The 18,999-nt window shown below is 42.4% G+C and overlaps 3 protein-coding genes across 4 annotated transcripts; 2 read left to right on the top strand and 1 right to left on the bottom strand.

Moving 5' to 3' along the window:
* Positions 1-737: 737 nt before the first annotated feature.
* On the bottom strand, positions 738-6,616 carry anxa1a (annexin A1a). 2 transcript variants are annotated; one of them, XM_069682893.1, is made up of 12 exons: positions 6,520-6,616; positions 5,767-5,843; positions 4,882-4,972; positions 4,595-4,689; positions 4,378-4,491; positions 4,080-4,170; positions 3,807-3,886; positions 2,082-2,226; positions 1,883-1,978; positions 1,735-1,793; positions 1,526-1,648; positions 738-1,441 (listed from the first exon to the last, which is right to left on the bottom strand). In XM_069682893.1, the coding sequence occupies exons 1-12, from the start codon at positions 6,599-6,601 to the stop codon at positions 1,385-1,387; spliced, it is 1,110 nt and encodes a 369-aa protein (XP_069538994.1). In that variant the 5' UTR covers positions 6,602-6,616; the 3' UTR covers positions 738-1,384. The 2 variants fall into 2 exon arrangements, with proteins under 2 accessions (XP_069538994.1, XP_069538995.1); XM_069682894.1 differs by having other exon boundaries at positions 741-1,441; positions 5,767-5,847; positions 6,520-6,600.
* A 944-nt stretch (positions 6,617-7,560) lies between these two features.
* kifl (kinesin family-like) lies at positions 7,561-10,510 on the top strand. Its single transcript, XM_069683206.1, has 4 exons — positions 7,561-8,511; positions 8,983-9,158; positions 9,836-10,024; positions 10,238-10,510. The coding sequence occupies exons 1-4, from the start codon at positions 8,444-8,446 to the stop codon at positions 10,264-10,266; spliced, it is 462 nt and encodes a 153-aa protein (XP_069539307.1). The 5' UTR covers positions 7,561-8,443; the 3' UTR covers positions 10,267-10,510.
* A 1,690-nt stretch (positions 10,511-12,200) lies between these two features.
* LOC138610016 (uncharacterized) lies at positions 12,201-17,802 on the top strand. The gene is made up of 17 exons (XM_069682717.1): positions 12,201-12,236; positions 12,403-12,495; positions 12,643-12,703; positions 12,784-12,926; positions 13,127-13,297; positions 13,451-13,614; positions 13,774-13,886; positions 14,075-14,178; positions 14,383-14,482; positions 14,593-14,785; positions 15,008-15,188; positions 15,266-15,503; positions 15,934-16,094; positions 16,192-16,296; positions 16,396-16,493; positions 16,579-16,657; positions 16,749-17,802. Exons 1-17 carry the CDS (start codon positions 12,201-12,203, stop codon positions 16,797-16,799), a joined length of 2,091 nt encoding a protein of 696 aa, XP_069538818.1. The 3' UTR covers positions 16,800-17,802.
* Positions 17,803-18,999: the final 1,197 nt, after the last annotated feature.

Here is an 18,999-nt window from a genome sequence, read left to right as displayed (position 1 = left end):
TGCCAGGTTCTCTGACAGCAGCCCCCTTCTGCAGATGGCAAATCAAGAGGGGGTTGTGTCTGTTTCATATTTGTAACGGAAGAAGCATGTGCCTGCCTTCAGTTTAGGGTGCTTAACTACTTTATATTCGTCAGCTATAACCATGTATGAAAATATTTATTATACAACCTGGCAACCCTAGGTCCTCTAATCACACTAAAATACTGTTCTTGATGTAGGATGTATTCAGATCCTTACAGTAAAGATAGTTGCTAATACTGCACTGTAAATTATGTGTACAAGTGTGTAAGTATTATATGGAAATTGGGCTTAAATTACTTAAAGTGAAAGTACTTAATGCAGAAAAATGTGACAGCATGATTTTATTCTTGGTAGTTTTAACAATCCAATTAAAAAAGGCATCATATGTTACACGCTCTGCATGTTTAGTTCACGAAAAGCTTAATTTATAAAGTAACTAGTTACTAAAGCTGTCAGATAAATGCAGTGAAGTATAAAGTACATTTTTCCCTCTGAAGTGTAGTCTAGTAGAAGTAAAAGAGGCTTTATAAGAAAGGAGTCAATTGAAAGTACCTCAAATTTTCTTTAATAACAGTGACTAAGACTAATAACTTGACTAAGATTTATTAGTTATATTCAACCACAAGCTATTACCCATTATGTTTGGGATATATTGCTCAATACAGCTGCATTAAAAGCATTACAATTTTGAATATGCAGTGGATCCTGACCCACATATGCAGCTGCCTTTGCTTCATCAGGAGTGCTTAGGTTTTCAAAACATTTCTTATTTTTAATTCCTATTTTTAATCCTGGCTTTAATATTTTAGCAACATAGCTGGTTGATTCATGTCTGTTATATACTGTATGCGCATGTGAAAAGAACCAGGACCAGAAAAGAAAAGAACCACTTGCATAGGCCTTTGTACAAAAAGCTTTTATTGGCAGGATTTCCATGCTCCTTCAAGGCTGGGCCTACTGCTGCTATTGCAATATCATTGGGACATGGCGATCAGTTTACATCTGTTCGCAGCTGCGCTGTGACTTTAGCTTCTCATATATGAAACCTAATGAGTGTAAAGCTAAACCTGCTAAAGATCATTGATCCACTGCTGTCAGGTTTGTCCTGGAATACGAGTGCTGGAAAGAAAGGGAACAACATGGAGGGAAAAAAACATCTGCTGAAGCCGTGACGATTCCATGTGAATCTTTGCTCGCTGCTGATAATATCTATTAAATGTCATGACAGTCATAAAGAGAGACTTGTCTTGTCAGTTCTTCTCATAGGGCACAATGTGTGTCATGAGATTATAGGTGATTCTCCATGGCTGGACTTGCTGGGGCATCTTCAGTTAGATGAGCCTTGATCTATTCGTTTTGGCTCTTAATTTTCCCCACAGAGAGCGAGCAGGATCTTCTCGTAATCTCCTTTGGTGTCATCCTGAATGAAAGACAGACAGCGTGTAAACATGAAAAACATTCAGGGTGTGTAATTGTCATAATCAGTGGTTAGATGTTTGCTCACAAGAATCTCCTGGTAGAGGGTTTTGCTGCAGTTTTTCTTGTACTCGTCCTTGATCTGCGCCAAGTCGATTTCAGAGCGGCTCACCATGATGCGGGTCAGGACATCTTTTTTGGGACTTTTACCCTGATGGGCAAAACAGAATTAGTCAGGGAAAGTTTTGAGAAGCATTTTTCAAAAATTTTAAGAGTAGCAGCTTAAATATACTGTACCTTCATGGCCAATTGGAGCTTCTCAGCAAAGAACGCAGGCCGGCTTCCAGCACATTTCACTATAAAGAATGGTGTGAAGTAAATCTTTACATTAATCACTGAATGATTGTGAAAATAATAACGTTAAAATAAAGGTTTGTGCCCTTACCTACTGCAGTGAGACAAGCCTCAATATCTCCCTTCATCTCCATGTCGATGACTTTGGCCACATCCACTTTGCTGTACTTTGAGTATCTCTCAAACACTGAAGAAGAAGAAGGAGTGGTGGAAAAGAGTCAGATCTGACAGAACTAAGACATAAAAAATAAACAGATTTTACTGAACAGGACAGCAAGCCTGCAGCTGACCTTTACGGAGATGAGGGGCGCTTCTATTGATGAGGATGTCAATGAAGACGGAGCAGTCTTTGCCCTTCCTCCCCTCCCCGGCCTCATACAGAGCCCGGGCGTCGCTGTCAATCATCTGCTCACACACGCCTTCAGTCCTGCCGGCCTGTGATGAAGAGCAGAGCAGTTTCAACCAACAGACACAGATATTAATACATATTGGTATGATATTTATGATTAGAATCTTAGACTCAATTGGGACAAGCAGCACCATTACTCTATTTCTGCTTTAGAGCAATCATTCAAAGTTGACTGCAGAGTTTGAACCACAGACGGATTACTGCATGGGAAAAGTGGGCACATGCCTGAGGCCCTGAGCCAATAGGGGGCCCTTTGCCATTGCATTAAGACTGTACCTGACACTTCCTGTCAGCAACTGCAAGGGAGAACGCACCTTTTCACAAATGGCCATGATTCATAATGAACTAAGGACAAAGATGGCACCAAGATGCCTGGACATGCTGTCACTCATGGCCATTGAGTGACTCGTCCGGGGTTGGGCTTCAATGACTAAACGAATGACTTTTCTTCAAACAAGGCCAGTAGAAAGCTGCTTTAAAGATGTAATCTCGAAGATTTTCATTTAATTAAATGTCTGTAAGGTCACTATCTTTCGCCGAATTAGTTAACACAATGGTGACTGAGCCTACGGCCCACTGACAGTATTTTGTATTATTATGAACTGGGTGTCTGTGGCGACATTTGTGGAAAAAATCACAAGCAGCGCCCAGTTAGTGACGCGTTTTCCATCACCCAGCAGTGGTTGGTCTGCCAGAGAGGGTAGGCGGAGCTAAGCAGCTGCTTTTCCGGTCTCTACAAGTGTTGCGAGTAAACAGTAATCTACTATGGCTGAACAAACAAAGAAAAGACCGATGACTACAGATACAACTTCAAAAATAGGTGAAAATGAGATGAAGGCAAACAGTCTAAAAAGGAAAGCGACCGTCAGCAAGGAAAATCAAGAGTTACAACCGTAACAAAGGGAGCCAACTGTGGACATCCGGTTATGTGGGACGTATGCGCCCACCATTGCCTTTTATTGCCAAAAGGTGCCGCCAAAGAGAACAAAACGGAGAACTTCGAGATTATCACTAAGTAAGTAATATTTTTTCAGTTCTGTTTTAGTTACTTTTTATAAGGTGTGTATTAAACTGCTAAGTTATGTGCAGTAACACTGGGTATACGTATGTTTTATTTTTTTTGCAGTGTTGTATTGAGGGTGGTGTCTGTCTGTATGAGTAATTGGCTGAGTAGTGCAACATGTCAGGGACAGAGCGAGACAACAAAATAACATGTCAAAATAACAAATATAATTTCTGCTGCTATGTGGTTGTGGGTTGGCCCATGCTATTGTGCGACCAAGTTCTTCTGCTTGGTGAGGGTACAAGCAGTGCCTATTTGTGTTTGTATAGGACCCACTGCATGTTGTGATATAATATGGTATGCCCAGATATAAGGCCATAAAACTATTGACCCTGTATGCGTGCGTGTGTGTGTGTGTGTATGCGTGTGTGCGTATTGAGGGCGTGAGTTTGTTTATTTTTTATAAACCACTATCACTGTGAAGCCACACAGAGGAGTGTTATATTGCCTCAGATATAAATGCATCCTGGTGCTGTGACTGAGAAGTTTCTGTACTTTAATGTCTTGAATCACACATGTAATATACACCGTGACGTCACGTACCTTGCACAATTCAAAGAGGGCAGCCCTGAAATCTCCACTTGTGTCACCCTTGATTTCGTCCTCCAGGTCCTTCTTGTATTCTGGGCAAAGAAATCCCAACTTTAACATCCAGGATTTAAAATCATGTTTAAGTATTTTAACAGCTTTTTTAATGTTTAAACCTCTTATAATCCAGAAGCTGTAATTTCCACTGTCACACATTCTACCACTTCTATTTCCAAACACTACCTTGACAAAAATAAAGATTGTTCCATTTAATTTGTCGGCACGCACCTTCCCTGTAGGCTTTCTTTATCTCCAGGATCTCCCTGTTGGTTCTTGAAGCCATAACCTCTATCAGGGTATCCTCGTCTGTGCCCATACCCTGAACAAAGGGATGCATGTACACACACGTTAAGACAGGGAAAGATAATCTAATCTTCACTTGTCCAAATCAAACAAAACACACCTTTCACCCGCCTAGCATGAAAACAATAAAAGAATATGTGGAAGTGGGTGGATGTCATTACGCACCCAAAAATAACACATGGTGTTGACGGTAAAAAATGTGTGTGTGGGCGTGTGTGTGTACCTTCATAGCTCCTTTCAGCAGCTGGGCATCGTACTGGGCCGGTGTTTTCAGCAGAGCCAACACCACGTCCTCCAGGTCTCCCTTCAGAGCACTCTTCAGGGCGGACTCCAGAGGCTACAAGGGAACAACCGATGAGGAAACATGGAGTCTGATCATACGTGTGTGAAAATCAAAAGCGTGTCCACCTTATCGCAATGAGCATTTTAATTTGTGTTACCTTGCCACTGGCCCTCTGGTAAGCCTGTTTGATCTGCTGTCTCTGCTCGTTGTTCCTTTTCACCAGGATTTCAATGATGGTGTTCTCATCCACACCTGGACACACAGCATTTCATATATTAAACTTCAAGGCCCATGCAAGGACAGGAGAGAGGCGTTCTTGTGGATGATGGCCAGCAGAGGGTGCTAAAGTGTTTAAAGTAAATTCTGGCATGGCATATCTCCAGCAGAGACGTGTTGCCAAGCCAAGACGTGTTAGCACACGCTCCAGAGCTTGTGTAAGTTCACCTTTCGTCTTGATGGCTTTGTCCAAGACTCCCGCATCTCCATCGGGGCTGAAATTGGGTGCTGCCTTCACTGTCCCCGCGTTCTTCAAGACCTGAGAGACACACAACACGGATTATTGTGTGTTTTGTAAATACCTGAGTTCTGCCGAGAGGTATGCATGATTGCAAAAGTGGATTTTTTAAATGCCTTAAATGCAAAAGTGCTATTCAAACACTCCCTGCATCTCACCTCCAGATTAAAACATACAAAAGACATAACAGAAGATAATTGTGACAGATTTCATGGCTCCCTGTTGGCATGTTCCTGGCTGTCTCTGCCCCTTCACCTCCATTCATCCAAACACTAAGACGATGTCCTTTAAAGAGCCTGTACACACCCGTGTTTGACTCTACTGGATGATAAGAGGAGAGTCATACATCACAGACTAAATTCATGCAGGATAATCTTGTGCAACTTTCCCGGTAGTTCACTTTAAGAAAGCAGGGAAAGCAGAAGTAGCATTTTGTTCTGTTAGCAGAGTTTATAAAGGGAGGGGCACAAATTCCTGCTTCTATGACTCACACACTCATAAGAGTTTAGTGTGGTCATCGCTCTAGCTGCAGAAAAGGTTATCATCCAGTCTAACTTTCATTTTAATAACAGCTCTCATCATATCTTCCTGCTCAGAGTCTGAACCACTCCTTTTTCCTTCACTCCCTCCACCTTTAAACTTCCTACTCATTCATTCTACTCCCTCGCTGTCCTCTCTCTACGCTTCTCTCTTTCTCTCGCTCTAAACTCCGCCTGATAAAATTTTTCCACCCGAACATACCACAGGAAGAGAAAAAAAGGAAAAAACACGATGGTTGGCCTTAGCAACTGTACCAAAACCACAAAGTTACGTACTGAGTCATCGGGCATGCCCATGTAGACCGTCTGCTGCAGGAAGGCTTGAATGAGAGACATGGTGGGACTGATGAGGTCTGTCTGAAGAGATAAAGAGGAGAGGAAAGGAAAGATGTCATAGTTGTGATCAAAATATAAATACTGTACGTATCGCTGAAGAAGATGCTAGTTCTTGTGAGAAAGAGTGGAGGATCTTGGGATTGAATCAAGTCAAGTCTAGTTATCATACTGGTGTTTAAAGAAGATATGATCACTCTTTTATTGATTCTGCTGTACTTTAGTAAAGTTTTATCTTTTTAGAGTGATAACGAAAGAAAGAAAAAATGTTTGTTCTTCTTTCATCCACTCCTGGAGAGCTGAAGCCTCTGTTGTATTTACTGTAGGTTTATGTTATGTGGTTTTCCATGATGCCACATGTGGAGACTGTCTGGCCACACCCACGCTCAGCTCTGATATGGACGCATTGTACATGTACTGTTATATTATAGGCTACATTATGGACCCAGTCTGTTTTAAAGTACTTTCTTTTTCATATATTATTCTTAACTAAAACAGATTAAAACATTTCTTGCGTAAAAAATCCCCAAACTGTCGCAACATTTTCCCCAACCACACCCTCAAAGCTTGCATCAATCAATACCTTGAGGCGGAGGAAACTTTAAGCCATAACGTCTCCTCACAAACTTTACCAAAGTCTCAAACTCAAACTTTGCAGAACAGATATATGATTTTAATCGAAGTAAAGTGACTTACCGTTCGGCCGAAGAGGGAAAAAGTTTGTCTCACTGAGGTTCCAGGGACTTTGTAGTAACAGAGAGAGTTTATTTATACTCATGATAAACCCCACCTAGTAACGGGTCCACCCATACTCCGCTGCACAGCTGTCATTGGATTAAACCGCTGCCTGCAACAGCAGCTCGCGACGTCCAAGATGCGCGCAGTACGTTAAACGAGGAAGAGTTTCTGCTGCTGATTTTGAACAGTCACGCTGCTGCTTAAAAGCAGATGCCGAGCAATTTTCAGGTCGTAGCTTCAGTAAAAAATAGGCAACTCATGGAAAATCAGTCATGCTTTAAATATCTCTGGACTTTTGAAGCAGTAAGTTTATGATGACGCACTTTACTGTACCTTTGAGTTAACGAGCTATTCCTGATGTAGTCCTACAAGGGCGTTTCTACTCATGTTATGCTTAATTTAACACGTTTGTTATTATCTTCTCTATTATTTTATGAGTTTAGAACCGTGATTTTTATACATTTAGATTTTACATTACAAAGTTAATATTGATTGTCTTGCACACTTTTAGTACAATATTTTGCTCTGTTACTCAGTATCTCTTTCCCATTTGCTTCTATTGATGCTTTTGGTGGAAGCCAAATGTGTCCCAATTAATGCAACACTTTATTTGTGTGGTATTTCGGGCTTCATATGGACACACATTCAGGGTTTTAACTGTTCCCCAGCTCCAAAGGGCACCTACACACTGCTGTAATACAAATTAAATATTGTTTCTATGTTATTGTTTGTTGCCAGAAGAAAGAATTAAGTATTTTTTGACATTCCTGCTGTCTCTCCTCTTCCAGGAATGTTATCACTTAATACATGTATCAATACCTACTGCATATCTACTTCAGACATCAGACAAACACTGAAGTTTCTCAGAAGAGACTTCCTGTGGTGTGATGAGGTCATGAGTGTCCTAAAGGTGTGGCGTGTTGTCATGGCAGCACAGCCAGAGGCCTGATGCTGCCTGCTGCCTACATGCCTGAGCAGAAGGTAATGTTTTCAAACCGCTGAGACTAAGACATGAGATAATGACGTTTGAGTGATTGCATCACTTGAGCTCAGTCATAGTTTGTCATCACAGAGTAGGTGAGCAATCAAGACGTTACAGGCCCCTGATGACGTTCTTAACTATCCTTTGGAACATATCTTACGTGTCCTGATACAAAGGGCTTTTGTGCAAACTGTTGCCTGTTGTTATCGGTGCATTTGTGATAGAAAGTTGTATTTTTGTTCCAAATTGGACGCAAATCTCCTATTTTGTATTTGTCCAATAGGCACTATATTCATCCACAGTAGATTCAGGACAGGGTTTAACTTCAGTAAAGCTGTATTTTCATTAAAGTGGCATCATTGGTGGATTTATCTCTAAGTAAGGTGTGTTAAACAGATGCTCAAGCTGTGGTCCAAATGTTTCTAATAAATCTCTTGGTCTGAAAGAGAACGTACATCCTCGTAGAAGAACAAATAGGCAAGAAAGCCTTTAATCAGCTGCAGCAATGACTTGATTTTATGTTACCATTACTTCTTAGGAGGTATATAGAAAGAAGAGAAATTCTTGACACTCTTCATCTGGATGTAGGTGACATATTTCCGATTTATTGAGGCCCTAACAACTCAGAAAAGAGTGCGATCTCCAGCAAACAAACAAAAACAAGAGAGAGCTCGTTTGTTTACATTATGTGGTGTGTGTGTGTGTGTGTGCGTGTGTGTGAGAGAGAGAGAGAGAGCATCCAGTTACAATCTGTATCTCACACACGGAAACCTGAGGACTGTTGGGGCATCTTTTTACCTGCAGCTCTGTGGGGGTTTAAGCCAGTGTCTGCTGAAACTCCATCTGTGCAGGTTTAATATTTAAACACTGTTGAGAGTTTGGTTCCCCTTAGAGATCAGGATGGACACATACCAGCACCCGGACTGCAGCCAATCACACCGGAGGGGTCTGATCTGCTCCAAGAACAGGTAGATACGTTTTTTAAATCTCTTTTTCTACCCTCCATGTGTTTCTGATTCATTCATATATTGTTTAGATTTTATACATTAGTTGTATGCCAGTGAAACGGTTTTATAAAACATCACTTTCCAGTCTATCCCTTTTCAATAAAACAACTGGGATTGTTCCACTTTCTGACAGCTGACATGTGAGATTTGTTCTTACGAAGAGCCGTGAAATTGAACAAAAGAAATGCTCAAACTTTTTTTGTTTTCCTGTTGGGAAGCTCGTAGCTTAAAGAAGCCGGAAGAGGCTGACAATAGGATTACAATGAATCTGCTGTGCGAGCTTTCTGACATCTGCAACTAATGTAGAGTTGAACAAGAGTTCATAACGCAGCTTTAAATGTTTTGGGGAGTTCAACTGCATATCAATATAACTAATCCTTGTAGGATATTTGTGGCTTTTACAACGTTTTTAACCGTCTTTTCTCTCTGCAGATTTCGCACACCTTCACCTTCAGAGACCAAACACAACAGCAGTAGTGAGAGCCGACACACAGTTATAGTGACGATGTATGTGAACTCGTCTGGAGCGGACAGTGGATCTTACTCTCTGACCTTCCTGGGAAAGAAAGTAGGGAGACATCACTCTGTGGCTCCTGCAGGCAAACAACGTGAGTGTAAAACACACCAACAACTAACAAGCACTTATAGTTCAATGGCTTATATTTCATACATTTCTGTATCAGATGTAAGGCAATAAGTTGTAGGAGAAGCTGTTCTGAGCTGGCAGACGTGAAGCTGGACGAGGTTTAAATATTTCAGCTGCTTGGCTGCCTCCGTTGTGAAGCAGCAAAGCATTCAGAGCATCAGAACAAACGTAACACATTGTTCCTGCCAGTCCGGACGGAGATGTGGATCTGAAGTCCGGCCAGAACCACCAGAACCAGACTTCTAACCACACATGACTGGCACAGTTTTCTGTAATGTCTTTAGCAGAACAGCCACTAAAGCTGCAGCAGGAACGGATGCTGAAAAGATTTGTGCTTATTTTTTTTTTTTGTCGTACATACAGTTTGTGCATACATGCAGAGGTCTGTGGGCTCTTATGTCAGGACTGGCCTCATGCCTGCGTTATGTCACTGTAAGCTCTGCCATATTCTCTCCACATGTTTTATTATCTGAAAGCTATTTCTGCTGCTGCTGCAGATTCTTTTAAGCGTTACTTCTTAACTGTTCATCTTCACCATCATCCATCCATATAAAAAGTTTGATCCCACAAGGCTCCAGGCATCAGTAGTTTTGTGAATTTGATTCTCACATTGAGCACCAAATGCATGATTTTCCTCAGGCGCCTGGGAGACGACTAACAGGTCCACCTGTCCTGAGGACCCCGGGGTGTCCTTGCGGCCTGGACGGGTCCCGGTGGCAGCGCTGATGCCGGAGAATTTACCGGGCAGCGTACCAGAGCTGGAGGATGAGAGGCCATGTCCCATAATTCACAGCACACAGTTTGACCCGTATGAGGACAGAACGGCAGGTCAGACCAGCAGATAACCCCAACACACACGCACACACACACACAAACATATATATAGGTGTAAACTGTACTTTTTGTAATTCCTTGCACAAAATAAATAAATGCAACACCTTCAGATTCATCCTCTGCCTGATTTAAAGCTCACACAGCAGATAACCAAAGTGTTTCTCATCCTTTCCATTCCTGACATATTCTCTGTTTCTCCACCAAAAGGTGTTTCTGGGAGGAAGGTAGCAGCATGACGACACACCCACATTCCTGCATGAGGAAACACAGAGGGGAGAGGGTGGGATGGGTTGTGTGAAGGACAGAGAGTGATGAAATATTCAGTCAGGGAGGGGATGTATGGAATGTGTCAATATTAAAGATATCCTGATGGATTCACTTTAATATGAAATAAACAGGGACTAACTACTCAGTTTAATGGACAATTAAACAAGTGTATTATTCACAAATGTAAATATACAATAAACTGCATGCTAACCATTCGTGATGAAGATGTAAAACATGTCCAATAAATAAAATAAAAAAGATTCACTGAGATTCATGTTTTATTTTTTAACACTGAAATTATAAATCAGTTGTAAATTAGGTTACAGTTCTCCTTGGAAAAAACTGGGAACCTGTTGGATGACTTTATTTCGCCCTAAACCAGTTTTTAAATGATTGTTTGGGCACAGTTTCACACACTCGCACACACACTCTTGCACCCACACAGAAAGAGAAAAAGAGAGTCGGAGGAGTGATTCAAGAGAGCCAGCTCCCAGTAAAGCTAATTGATGAGTTTGGCATTCATCTGTGGACTATGATGATAAATCAATTTGCAATTCTGATCAATTAAATGTCTGAAAGATGATTTCACAGATCCTTAGATTACTTTTTTCTATTACAGAAAGAACATGAGCAGAACAAAACTATCACAGGGAAAAATATGTAACCCCATTAATATAATTATGTTATTATATGATTTGCAACTTCTCATTATTAATGGGTGTGGTGCAATTTTAATGACGGCACGTCCACTATGTTGCAAAAATAATAGATAATAGAAGTATGTGTTAAGACTTGCTGTTACTGTTATTCCTCTCTCCCTGTCCTATCACTCCACTCCTGAACTGTTTCCAACTTCATCGTTGAAGCCGTCATTCATCACAAAACTCTGTGGGTGAGGAGGTGGGCTGCGTTCAGACGCTGGATCGGTGCAGATCGCAGGAAACACCTTGGACAAGAGGCCAACAGAGGTGCTGTAAAATGCTGAAGACGTATATAGAGGAGAAGCGAAAGTGTGTGTCTGTGTAGAGAGGAAGCCTGGATGCTTTTTGAGAGCGATGATGATGGGGTTTAAAGATACTACAGGAGCTGTGGAGAATTAGGTTAGAGAAGCGAAGCTCTTACTGTGCACCTGCTCTGAATGAATGATGATTTATGTCAGGTTATTTCTGCAGGCTCATCAGAGTCTCAGCTGTCAGACAGCAGCGATGCAGCTCAGGCTGCAGACGCTGAGAGGTCACAGGAGGTCAAGATCTACATCCCCTACGAGTCAGCTGAGCTCTGCGTCACTCAGGTGAGAGCAGCACAGAACAAGCACTGTTTTTCTAACACAATCGGTCTATACTTGTAGATATAACTATTCAGGAAAACATCACTTATGAAACAGTGACTTTTATTTAGACATGTGACTCAGAGTGTAGTTGTTCAGAGAGGAGGCTCGCGGACACACAACGAAGCCTTCTGTCTTACACTGTGTTGTGTTCTTCATCATTCTCACATGCTGCCCTGATGCTGCTGGTGTGACCCTGCAGGGCATTTGGTCAGTAAATCCAACCAAAGTGCTATGTTATGTACATCAGGTTCATGTTTCTTTGTATAAACAGATAGCAGAGGACATGGAAGCAATGAAGAGAAGACACCTGGAGATGGTGCAGGAGCTGGAGGAGAACTTTCAGGTCACAGCGCGAGAGAACCAGGTGAGTGTGTGTTTCAGTTTGTGTGTTCGTGTGAGAGAGAGAAAGAGGCCCAACATGTTACAGTAATAAAAGTCTTATTGTGTGATCAGGAGTGGACTGCGCAGAGGATCAGAGCTCACTACCAGAACAAACTGAACACTCTGAGGAGAATCCTGGACGTGTACCAGGAGAAGGTGGAGAAGAAGAACGCTGACTGGGAGAGGAGGGTCATGGTCAGTCCGCCTTTAAGTGCCTGCAGCTCTCGTGTGGGACACTCTGTTCTCTCTGGTTCAAGAACACAGTCAAACACTCCACTTCAAAGTTAATTGATCAGCCATGTTGATGCACATGACGCACATGACATATCTGAAATACTGCACGGTTTAATGTATTTATTTATGTGTCTCTCTGGTCTTGTTCTGCATTCTGCAGGCCTTGACTGCACAGAACGAGCAGCTGCAGGAGGAGCAGAGATCCGAGAGGAGGAGGAGTAAGGAGGAGGCGCTGCAGTGGCACAGAGAAAAGGTTGGATAAGAATCTGGCAGGCTTCTTTAGTCTTACATCTTCCTCTGAGCTGGAGCACACCCTTGTGGCCATATTTGACTATAACAAGCAACTTTTTTTAGTTATTACATAATCATTTTTGGACCAATTGTTCCTGTCTCCCTTCAGAGCAAAATGCTGGAGCTGTTCTCCAACAGGCTGGACGTCCTGCACAGCCACCAGGCCTCCAGTGAGTCTGCTCACATTCACTTGCAAAATCACTTACCTCTGCGTTTAACACCTTAATAAATGCTCTGTGACAATGACCAGCGATACAGGAGCTCCAAATGGCCAGGCAGGAAGTAGGGAAAGTCCAAGAAATGTTGCTGGTTTCAACACAGGAGCAGCAGGAAGCGGCAGAGGAAGGGGGAAGTTCAGAGGACAAAGAAGGGTCAGCACAACAACAGACTGTGGTGGGTTGGAATTAGTTGTCATGGCAAGCTGCTGCTCATATCTGAGGTGCAGATCTAAGATTATAAACATAACAATAAAGCAGCCAACAGAAACCGTCTGAGACACCTTAGACACCTCATCTGAATGGCCAATACCTGGGGGGCAAAGAATGTTGATGTGATTTTGGTGTACTGGCCCTTTAAGGTGCTTCTATTTGCAGGCCTGCAGTGAGTCAGATCAGCCACTGGAGGGGGCTAAAGCCCGTCTGGAGGAGCTGAAAGAGAGTCTGTACCAGAGGGAGAGAGAGATCACTGAGCTGCTGGAGAGGAGCCCCGTCCCTCCTGTCCCGCAGCCCCCCTGCAGCGTCCTGCTTCCTGCTGTCATACACAAGGTGCAGCTCAAATATTCAACAATGTGTATAAAACTCTGGTGGCAGGAAATACAAAAAATATCTATTTTCTTTAACATCCCCCTACTTTTTTTGACCTTGTTGCATATTGATGCAACGACTGATACCATAAAGTTGCTTTGTTTTGCTTTCTAGGCTCATGCTATCTGCAGTGCTGCGCCTGAGACCAGAGCTGTTCTGGATCAGATGATCGAGGAGAACCGGGTCGCTCTGGTTGAAGCCAGAGCCAAACTGGACCATCCTCAGGTGTCCAGAGACGACATTAATGACAGAGAGGATAAAACCACTGACCAAGAGGGGTTAGAGATAAAGGAAACGGTTTACAAATACGAACAATAATTGATTCTTATGTTTTGAATTGTCCAGAGTCTTAATATTAAGTTGAAATGTTACATTTAAATACAGCTTTCATTCCTTTAATTGTAAGTTTAATAACATTGATTTGTTCCACTCCTCAGGTCTGATGAATATGCGTCAAGTTTGTCGTTACTACAAGAAACAGTGCGGGGATATGAAGTCTCTCTACTGGCTTTGGACTGCATTAAAACTGGAGAGAGCCCTGAAATAAATGGTGACAAAATATCTTAAATCACAAGAATATAAAGCCAAAATATGCTCAATAAATGCATGTTTACATGAACAATATGCATTCAGGAGTCTCTTTATTTATTGTATTTCTGCCACGTTCATGTACAGAGCCTTGTAGCTGTAGGCTTCTGTGTCTGCACATAAGTTTAAGGTTTAATTTCTGGCTTACAGATTGCAAAGATGTCTCAGAGCTTGAGGACGTGTTGGGCCAAGGGACAATCCAAACAGACGGAGTCAAGAGTGTGGGTCAGCAACTCCTCCTGCTGCAGGATCAGGTCGGTCTTTTATCACACGGGTCAGAATCTGAAGGTAGGGTCAGGACTCAGGTGTAAACACAGATGTTTCAATACCAGCTGTTCTCTGTGTTACAACAAAAACTTATACACCAGCCCAATGCCACTATAGCTACAACATCAGGAGTGAATTTGATGTTACAGTTCAATCTGTGTCATTGTGGGTGTGATGATTCTTGTCTCCAGCTAAAGCAAGTTAAAGAAGAAAATAAGAAAGTAATTGAGAACTACACGTCAGAAAGGACTCTGAGGAAGAAGTACTACAACATGGTGGAAAACATGAAAGGTACAAATTAAATCAAAGTGTTTGTGTAAGAAATTAAACACCTAAAACTGAGGCAATGTACCCCTCATCTTATTAGATAAATAATGTTTAATGTCTTATTTCTCTAACAGGTAAAATCAGAGTGTTCTGTCGGATTCGACCAGTGAGCCGAACAGAGGTCGGGCAGGGCGAAGCCATTGTTGTGGAGAAAATCGATGATTTCTCTGTCACCGTGGAAACCCCTCGAGGGCAGAGAGAGTTCCAGTTTGATAAAGTGTTCGGTGACGAAGCCTCTCAGGAAGAACTGTTTCAGGACAGCCACAGGTGAGGGAGGTCTACCTTAACACATATGTAAATGACCGAAATGTGTATTTTTCTGGTCCACCACAATGTTATAAAGTCGCGTCTGACCATCATTAATATTTAGAAGTATAGTTACTTAACAGATATAGGTAACACACTGATGGAGGCACCTAAGAGGCCTGCAGTCAAGGTGCTGTGGGTGAAATGTGGAGCTCTGTAGTCTGGACTTTTTTCCCCCCACAGGCTCATCCAGTCGGCTCTCGATGGGTACAACGTCTGCATCTTTGCGTACGGACAGACGGGCTCAGGGAAGACCTTCACCATGGTGGGGGACAAGGAGCAGAAGAACCTTGGGATCATGCCGAGATCTTTTAACGCCATATTTGATTTCGTACGGGAGAACAGCTCCAAATTCGACTTCAAGGTAACGCACAGAACATCAACAATGTCATTCGATCTTAATTTGAATAAATCTTCTGCTTCTTCATCCGTGTTCCTCAGGTTTCAGCCTACATGCTGGAGCTGTACAACGACCGTCTGCAGGACCTCTTTGTGAGCCCGGCTGGAGAGGCCCATGCTCAGCCCCCGTCCCACAGCCAGGCCAGGCGGGTGGAGATCAAGAGGAACAGAAAGGGGGTTGTGTTTGCACAAGGAGCAGAGACAAAGGAGGCTTCCAGCGCTCAGGAGCTCTACGCTCTGTTTCAGCAGGCCTGCGCAAACCGACACATCTCCGCCACCAGTGAGTTCTCTGTACCGTGCCATGGCGCCCAGTTCATACTGGACCCTGCTAAATGGTTTGGATTAATCGTGTTACTCACAGTCAGTGTGAGGGGGCGGCAGAAGGTACATCATTACTGAGAGCAGCCAAGATGTGGATCAGAGCACTGTAGGAAGAGGAGAATCATTGTTTTGTACATACACACAGGTCAGCAGAGTTACAGAAGCACTTCATGTTTTAGTGAGCCATGAAGAGCGACAAAGCTATAAATACCAATTACAAATACACTTTATTCACAGTGGGTACTGACAACGCTAACACTCATCTGAATATTAATCACTGATAAGAATAACTGTGAGTATCTGTGAGGTTTATCTGAGAGCAAAGCTGAACATCAACAAGTATGAAATTACAAAGGGCCTTCTCTGGCTTTTGGTGTTTGTTTCCCAAGAGATGAATGTGGAGAGTTCCCGCTCCCATCTCATCGTCGGCATCATGGTGGAGAGCAGGAATCTGACCAACGGGAGTGTGAGCACCGGGAAGCTGAGCCTGGTGGACCTGGCAGGAAGTGAGAGAGCGGCCAAGACTGGCGCCAAGGACCACCAGCTAAAGGTTGACTCATATGCTATGTTTTAATTGTAGGGATAATTGAGTATGAAATATCCTTACATATACCAATCAGCCATGACTCTCCTCTCCTTCTCTGCAGGAAGCCAACTCCATTAACAAGTCTCTGAGCGCTCTAGGTGATGTGATCTCAGCCTTGTCTGCTGAACTGCCTCACGTACCTTACAGGAACAGTAAGCTGACACAGGTGAAGAAGCTGCTTGTGGTTTCCTCTGTGTGTGGTCAGGAGCTGTGACCGACAAAGACAGGTCAGACAAGTGTACCGTATGCCTCTCATGTCTCTCAGGTGATGCAGGACTCTCTGGGTGGGAATGCCAAAACCCTCATGATCGTCAACATCTCTCCTTCTGAATGCAACCTCGAAGAGACGCTCACTTCTCTCATGTAAGAAACAAAGACAGAGAGATTCATCATATATCTGAATGCTGACAAACTCTTTAATAACATCTGGACTTCCTGAACTTTCCAGCTATGCAACGAGAGTGAAAGCCATAACCAACAACGCTCAGAGAAACGTGGACAGCAAAGAGATCGCCCAGCTGAAAGAGGTGCATGTGCATGAATTTGCTTCAGCTAATAGTGACAACATTAAACTATATTTTGGATACAACAACAATATCTGTTTTCTCGTTCTGTAAGGTGATCATGAAGCTGAGGTCAGGACAGACAGTGGAAGAGGAGGACGTTTGAGCTCTACCACGAACTGTCGTACAATAGTGGAGTAAACAGTGTTGAATTTGGATTGTTTGGACTAATGTTTGGGTGGCCTATTTTATCAGGTCAGGTCTCATGCATGGTTTAAGCTGTACATTTTTTTTATCACTTTCATTTTAATTGTTTAAGAACAAGACAGATTATATTATCAGATTGTTAGCTGCACTTACATGCAGATGTCGAAGAAGAATGGTTGTCAGATAGCCGCTGATGGGAGCTGGGATGTCATTACGGCAGATTACGTTACGCCTGCTTTTGCTCTCTACACGGACTATTTTTCCTGCATACGACGCAGCCTGCTGCAACGTGATTGGTCCATACTACTCGGACTACAAGCGTAGTACAAACGGAAACCAGAACACTTCCTGTACTAAAATCCACGGCCCTGCCTATATATTCTACATTTTTATGTCGAATCCGTAAATAGAAATTAACCAAAGGTTAATGAGCATATTAAACTCAGTCTATTCCAATGCAGGTTATTGCTAACAACTCTCCTCAAAAATACACACTGAAGGGGAGCACTCTGTTACAAACTCATCTAATATATGTGGGTGTACATCGAGACAAACATGCAGGATTGAAAGGCGTGCAGCATACAACATGATACGGAGCAATTTCTGCCTTTTAACCAGACATGGAGCGAACATCAAGAATAATCATGTTGGATCCGTTACTGTTCTTAATCTCTGTTTGAACAGAAGACCACAATGTTGTAATCAATGGACAGGACCACATTTCCGACATGTTGCAGAGCATAAATCATCATATTTACTACGTATTTCAGGAGTCATATAATTTATTATTATTTATCTTATATTGAGTTTTGTGTGATTTATCTGATCTAGTAATTGTACAAAACTTTGCTCACATCCGACAAAGTCCTTTTCCCAGCTTTGTTTAATACTCATCGTTGTCTTATCCTTCATAAGTAGCTGGTTGTATATATACATCAGTGTTGCTGCTTTCATAATAAAATTATCAAGGATATTAACCTTCATTCCATTTTGAGATTATGAGGTTGAGTTCGGATAACTCCTGATTTGTAGGTAGTGATAAAGGTGTACGAGGAAGATGAAACCTGTAATTGCTGAAAGTTATTTTTAGTTATTTATTTACACAAATGAAGGGATGAACAGAGGTTAAAAAAGTCTTCAGCTTCTTGACTTAAGTAAAAGTAGAAATGCCACACTGTGAAAATTCTCAAGTGCACCCCTGCATTCAAATAATTATTATCAACAGCAACAAATTGTAATCTAAAATAAAAACAAAACGTAAAAACAAATGTAGTCGAGTATATAGTACAGTATTTGATTTGTAGTTGATGTATTTAAAGTCAAAGTACCTCAAATATCTACTGAAGTACAGCACTTGATTAAGTAGATGTAGTTAAATGGCACCACTTGTGATGGGTGACATCACTATAGGGGCACTCACTGTTGCGTTCAGGGGATTGCGTGCAGATTGTTAATGGGTGCTGCCTGCCTGTGTCTATAGAATGAGGCCCCCTCGATACAGTTCGGGGCCCCACGTGTAACTGAAGAGGCAAAATGGAAGTCAGTTGGTCATTCAATTTGCACTCCTATTGTACATGGGACAAGCCAACGAGTTTGTTGCCCATTAGTGCTGGAGAGGTTAAGTCTCCAGGGCCCTGACCTGCTCCTACTGTTACAGGGTCATATCACAGGCTGGGAGTGGACACGCAAAGGCCCTGTCCTCTTGTTGTTGATGTTGTTGTTTTGCAGATAGGCATGGGCTTTACTGAAACGAGAGCTTTGTGAAGACGACCCTAAACAGGATAAATGCCGAAGTTTTTTGAGAAACTTGCATATTTAGATCTGAATCCATCAGATGAAAAAGGCCTCCAAGGTGTTTTTTATAGTATTTTTTCATGACGGTGACTGTGGACAGAATAATAATTTATATTATCAGGTGTTAATTAGAGTGTTTTTTCTTACTGTAGGCCCTGGCTCAACTAAAACAGTCACAGCAGAGTCAGGCTTCATACTGAAATGGTTTGAGGCAGGGTGGCATGTCAGCGCTGATGGTGGATAACAGTTTCTATAAGTAGACCATCTTTTGTCTGCATTTGGGCCCAATCTTAATTGTTCAGCATTTTTAATCTATACTGTAGGCCTCACAATTGCTACGCCACATTAGAGCCCCGGTTCCTGGC

The sequence above is a fragment of the Semicossyphus pulcher genome, unplaced genomic scaffold (genome assembly GCF_022749685.1).
Source record: "Semicossyphus pulcher isolate SPU_LCO1_2020_fin unplaced genomic scaffold, fSemPul1.0.p SCAF_6, whole genome shotgun sequence".
Classification (NCBI taxonomy): Eukaryota; Metazoa; Chordata; class Actinopteri; order Labriformes; family Labridae; genus Semicossyphus; species Semicossyphus pulcher.
This window is presented reverse-complemented; position numbering and strand designations above follow the sequence as displayed.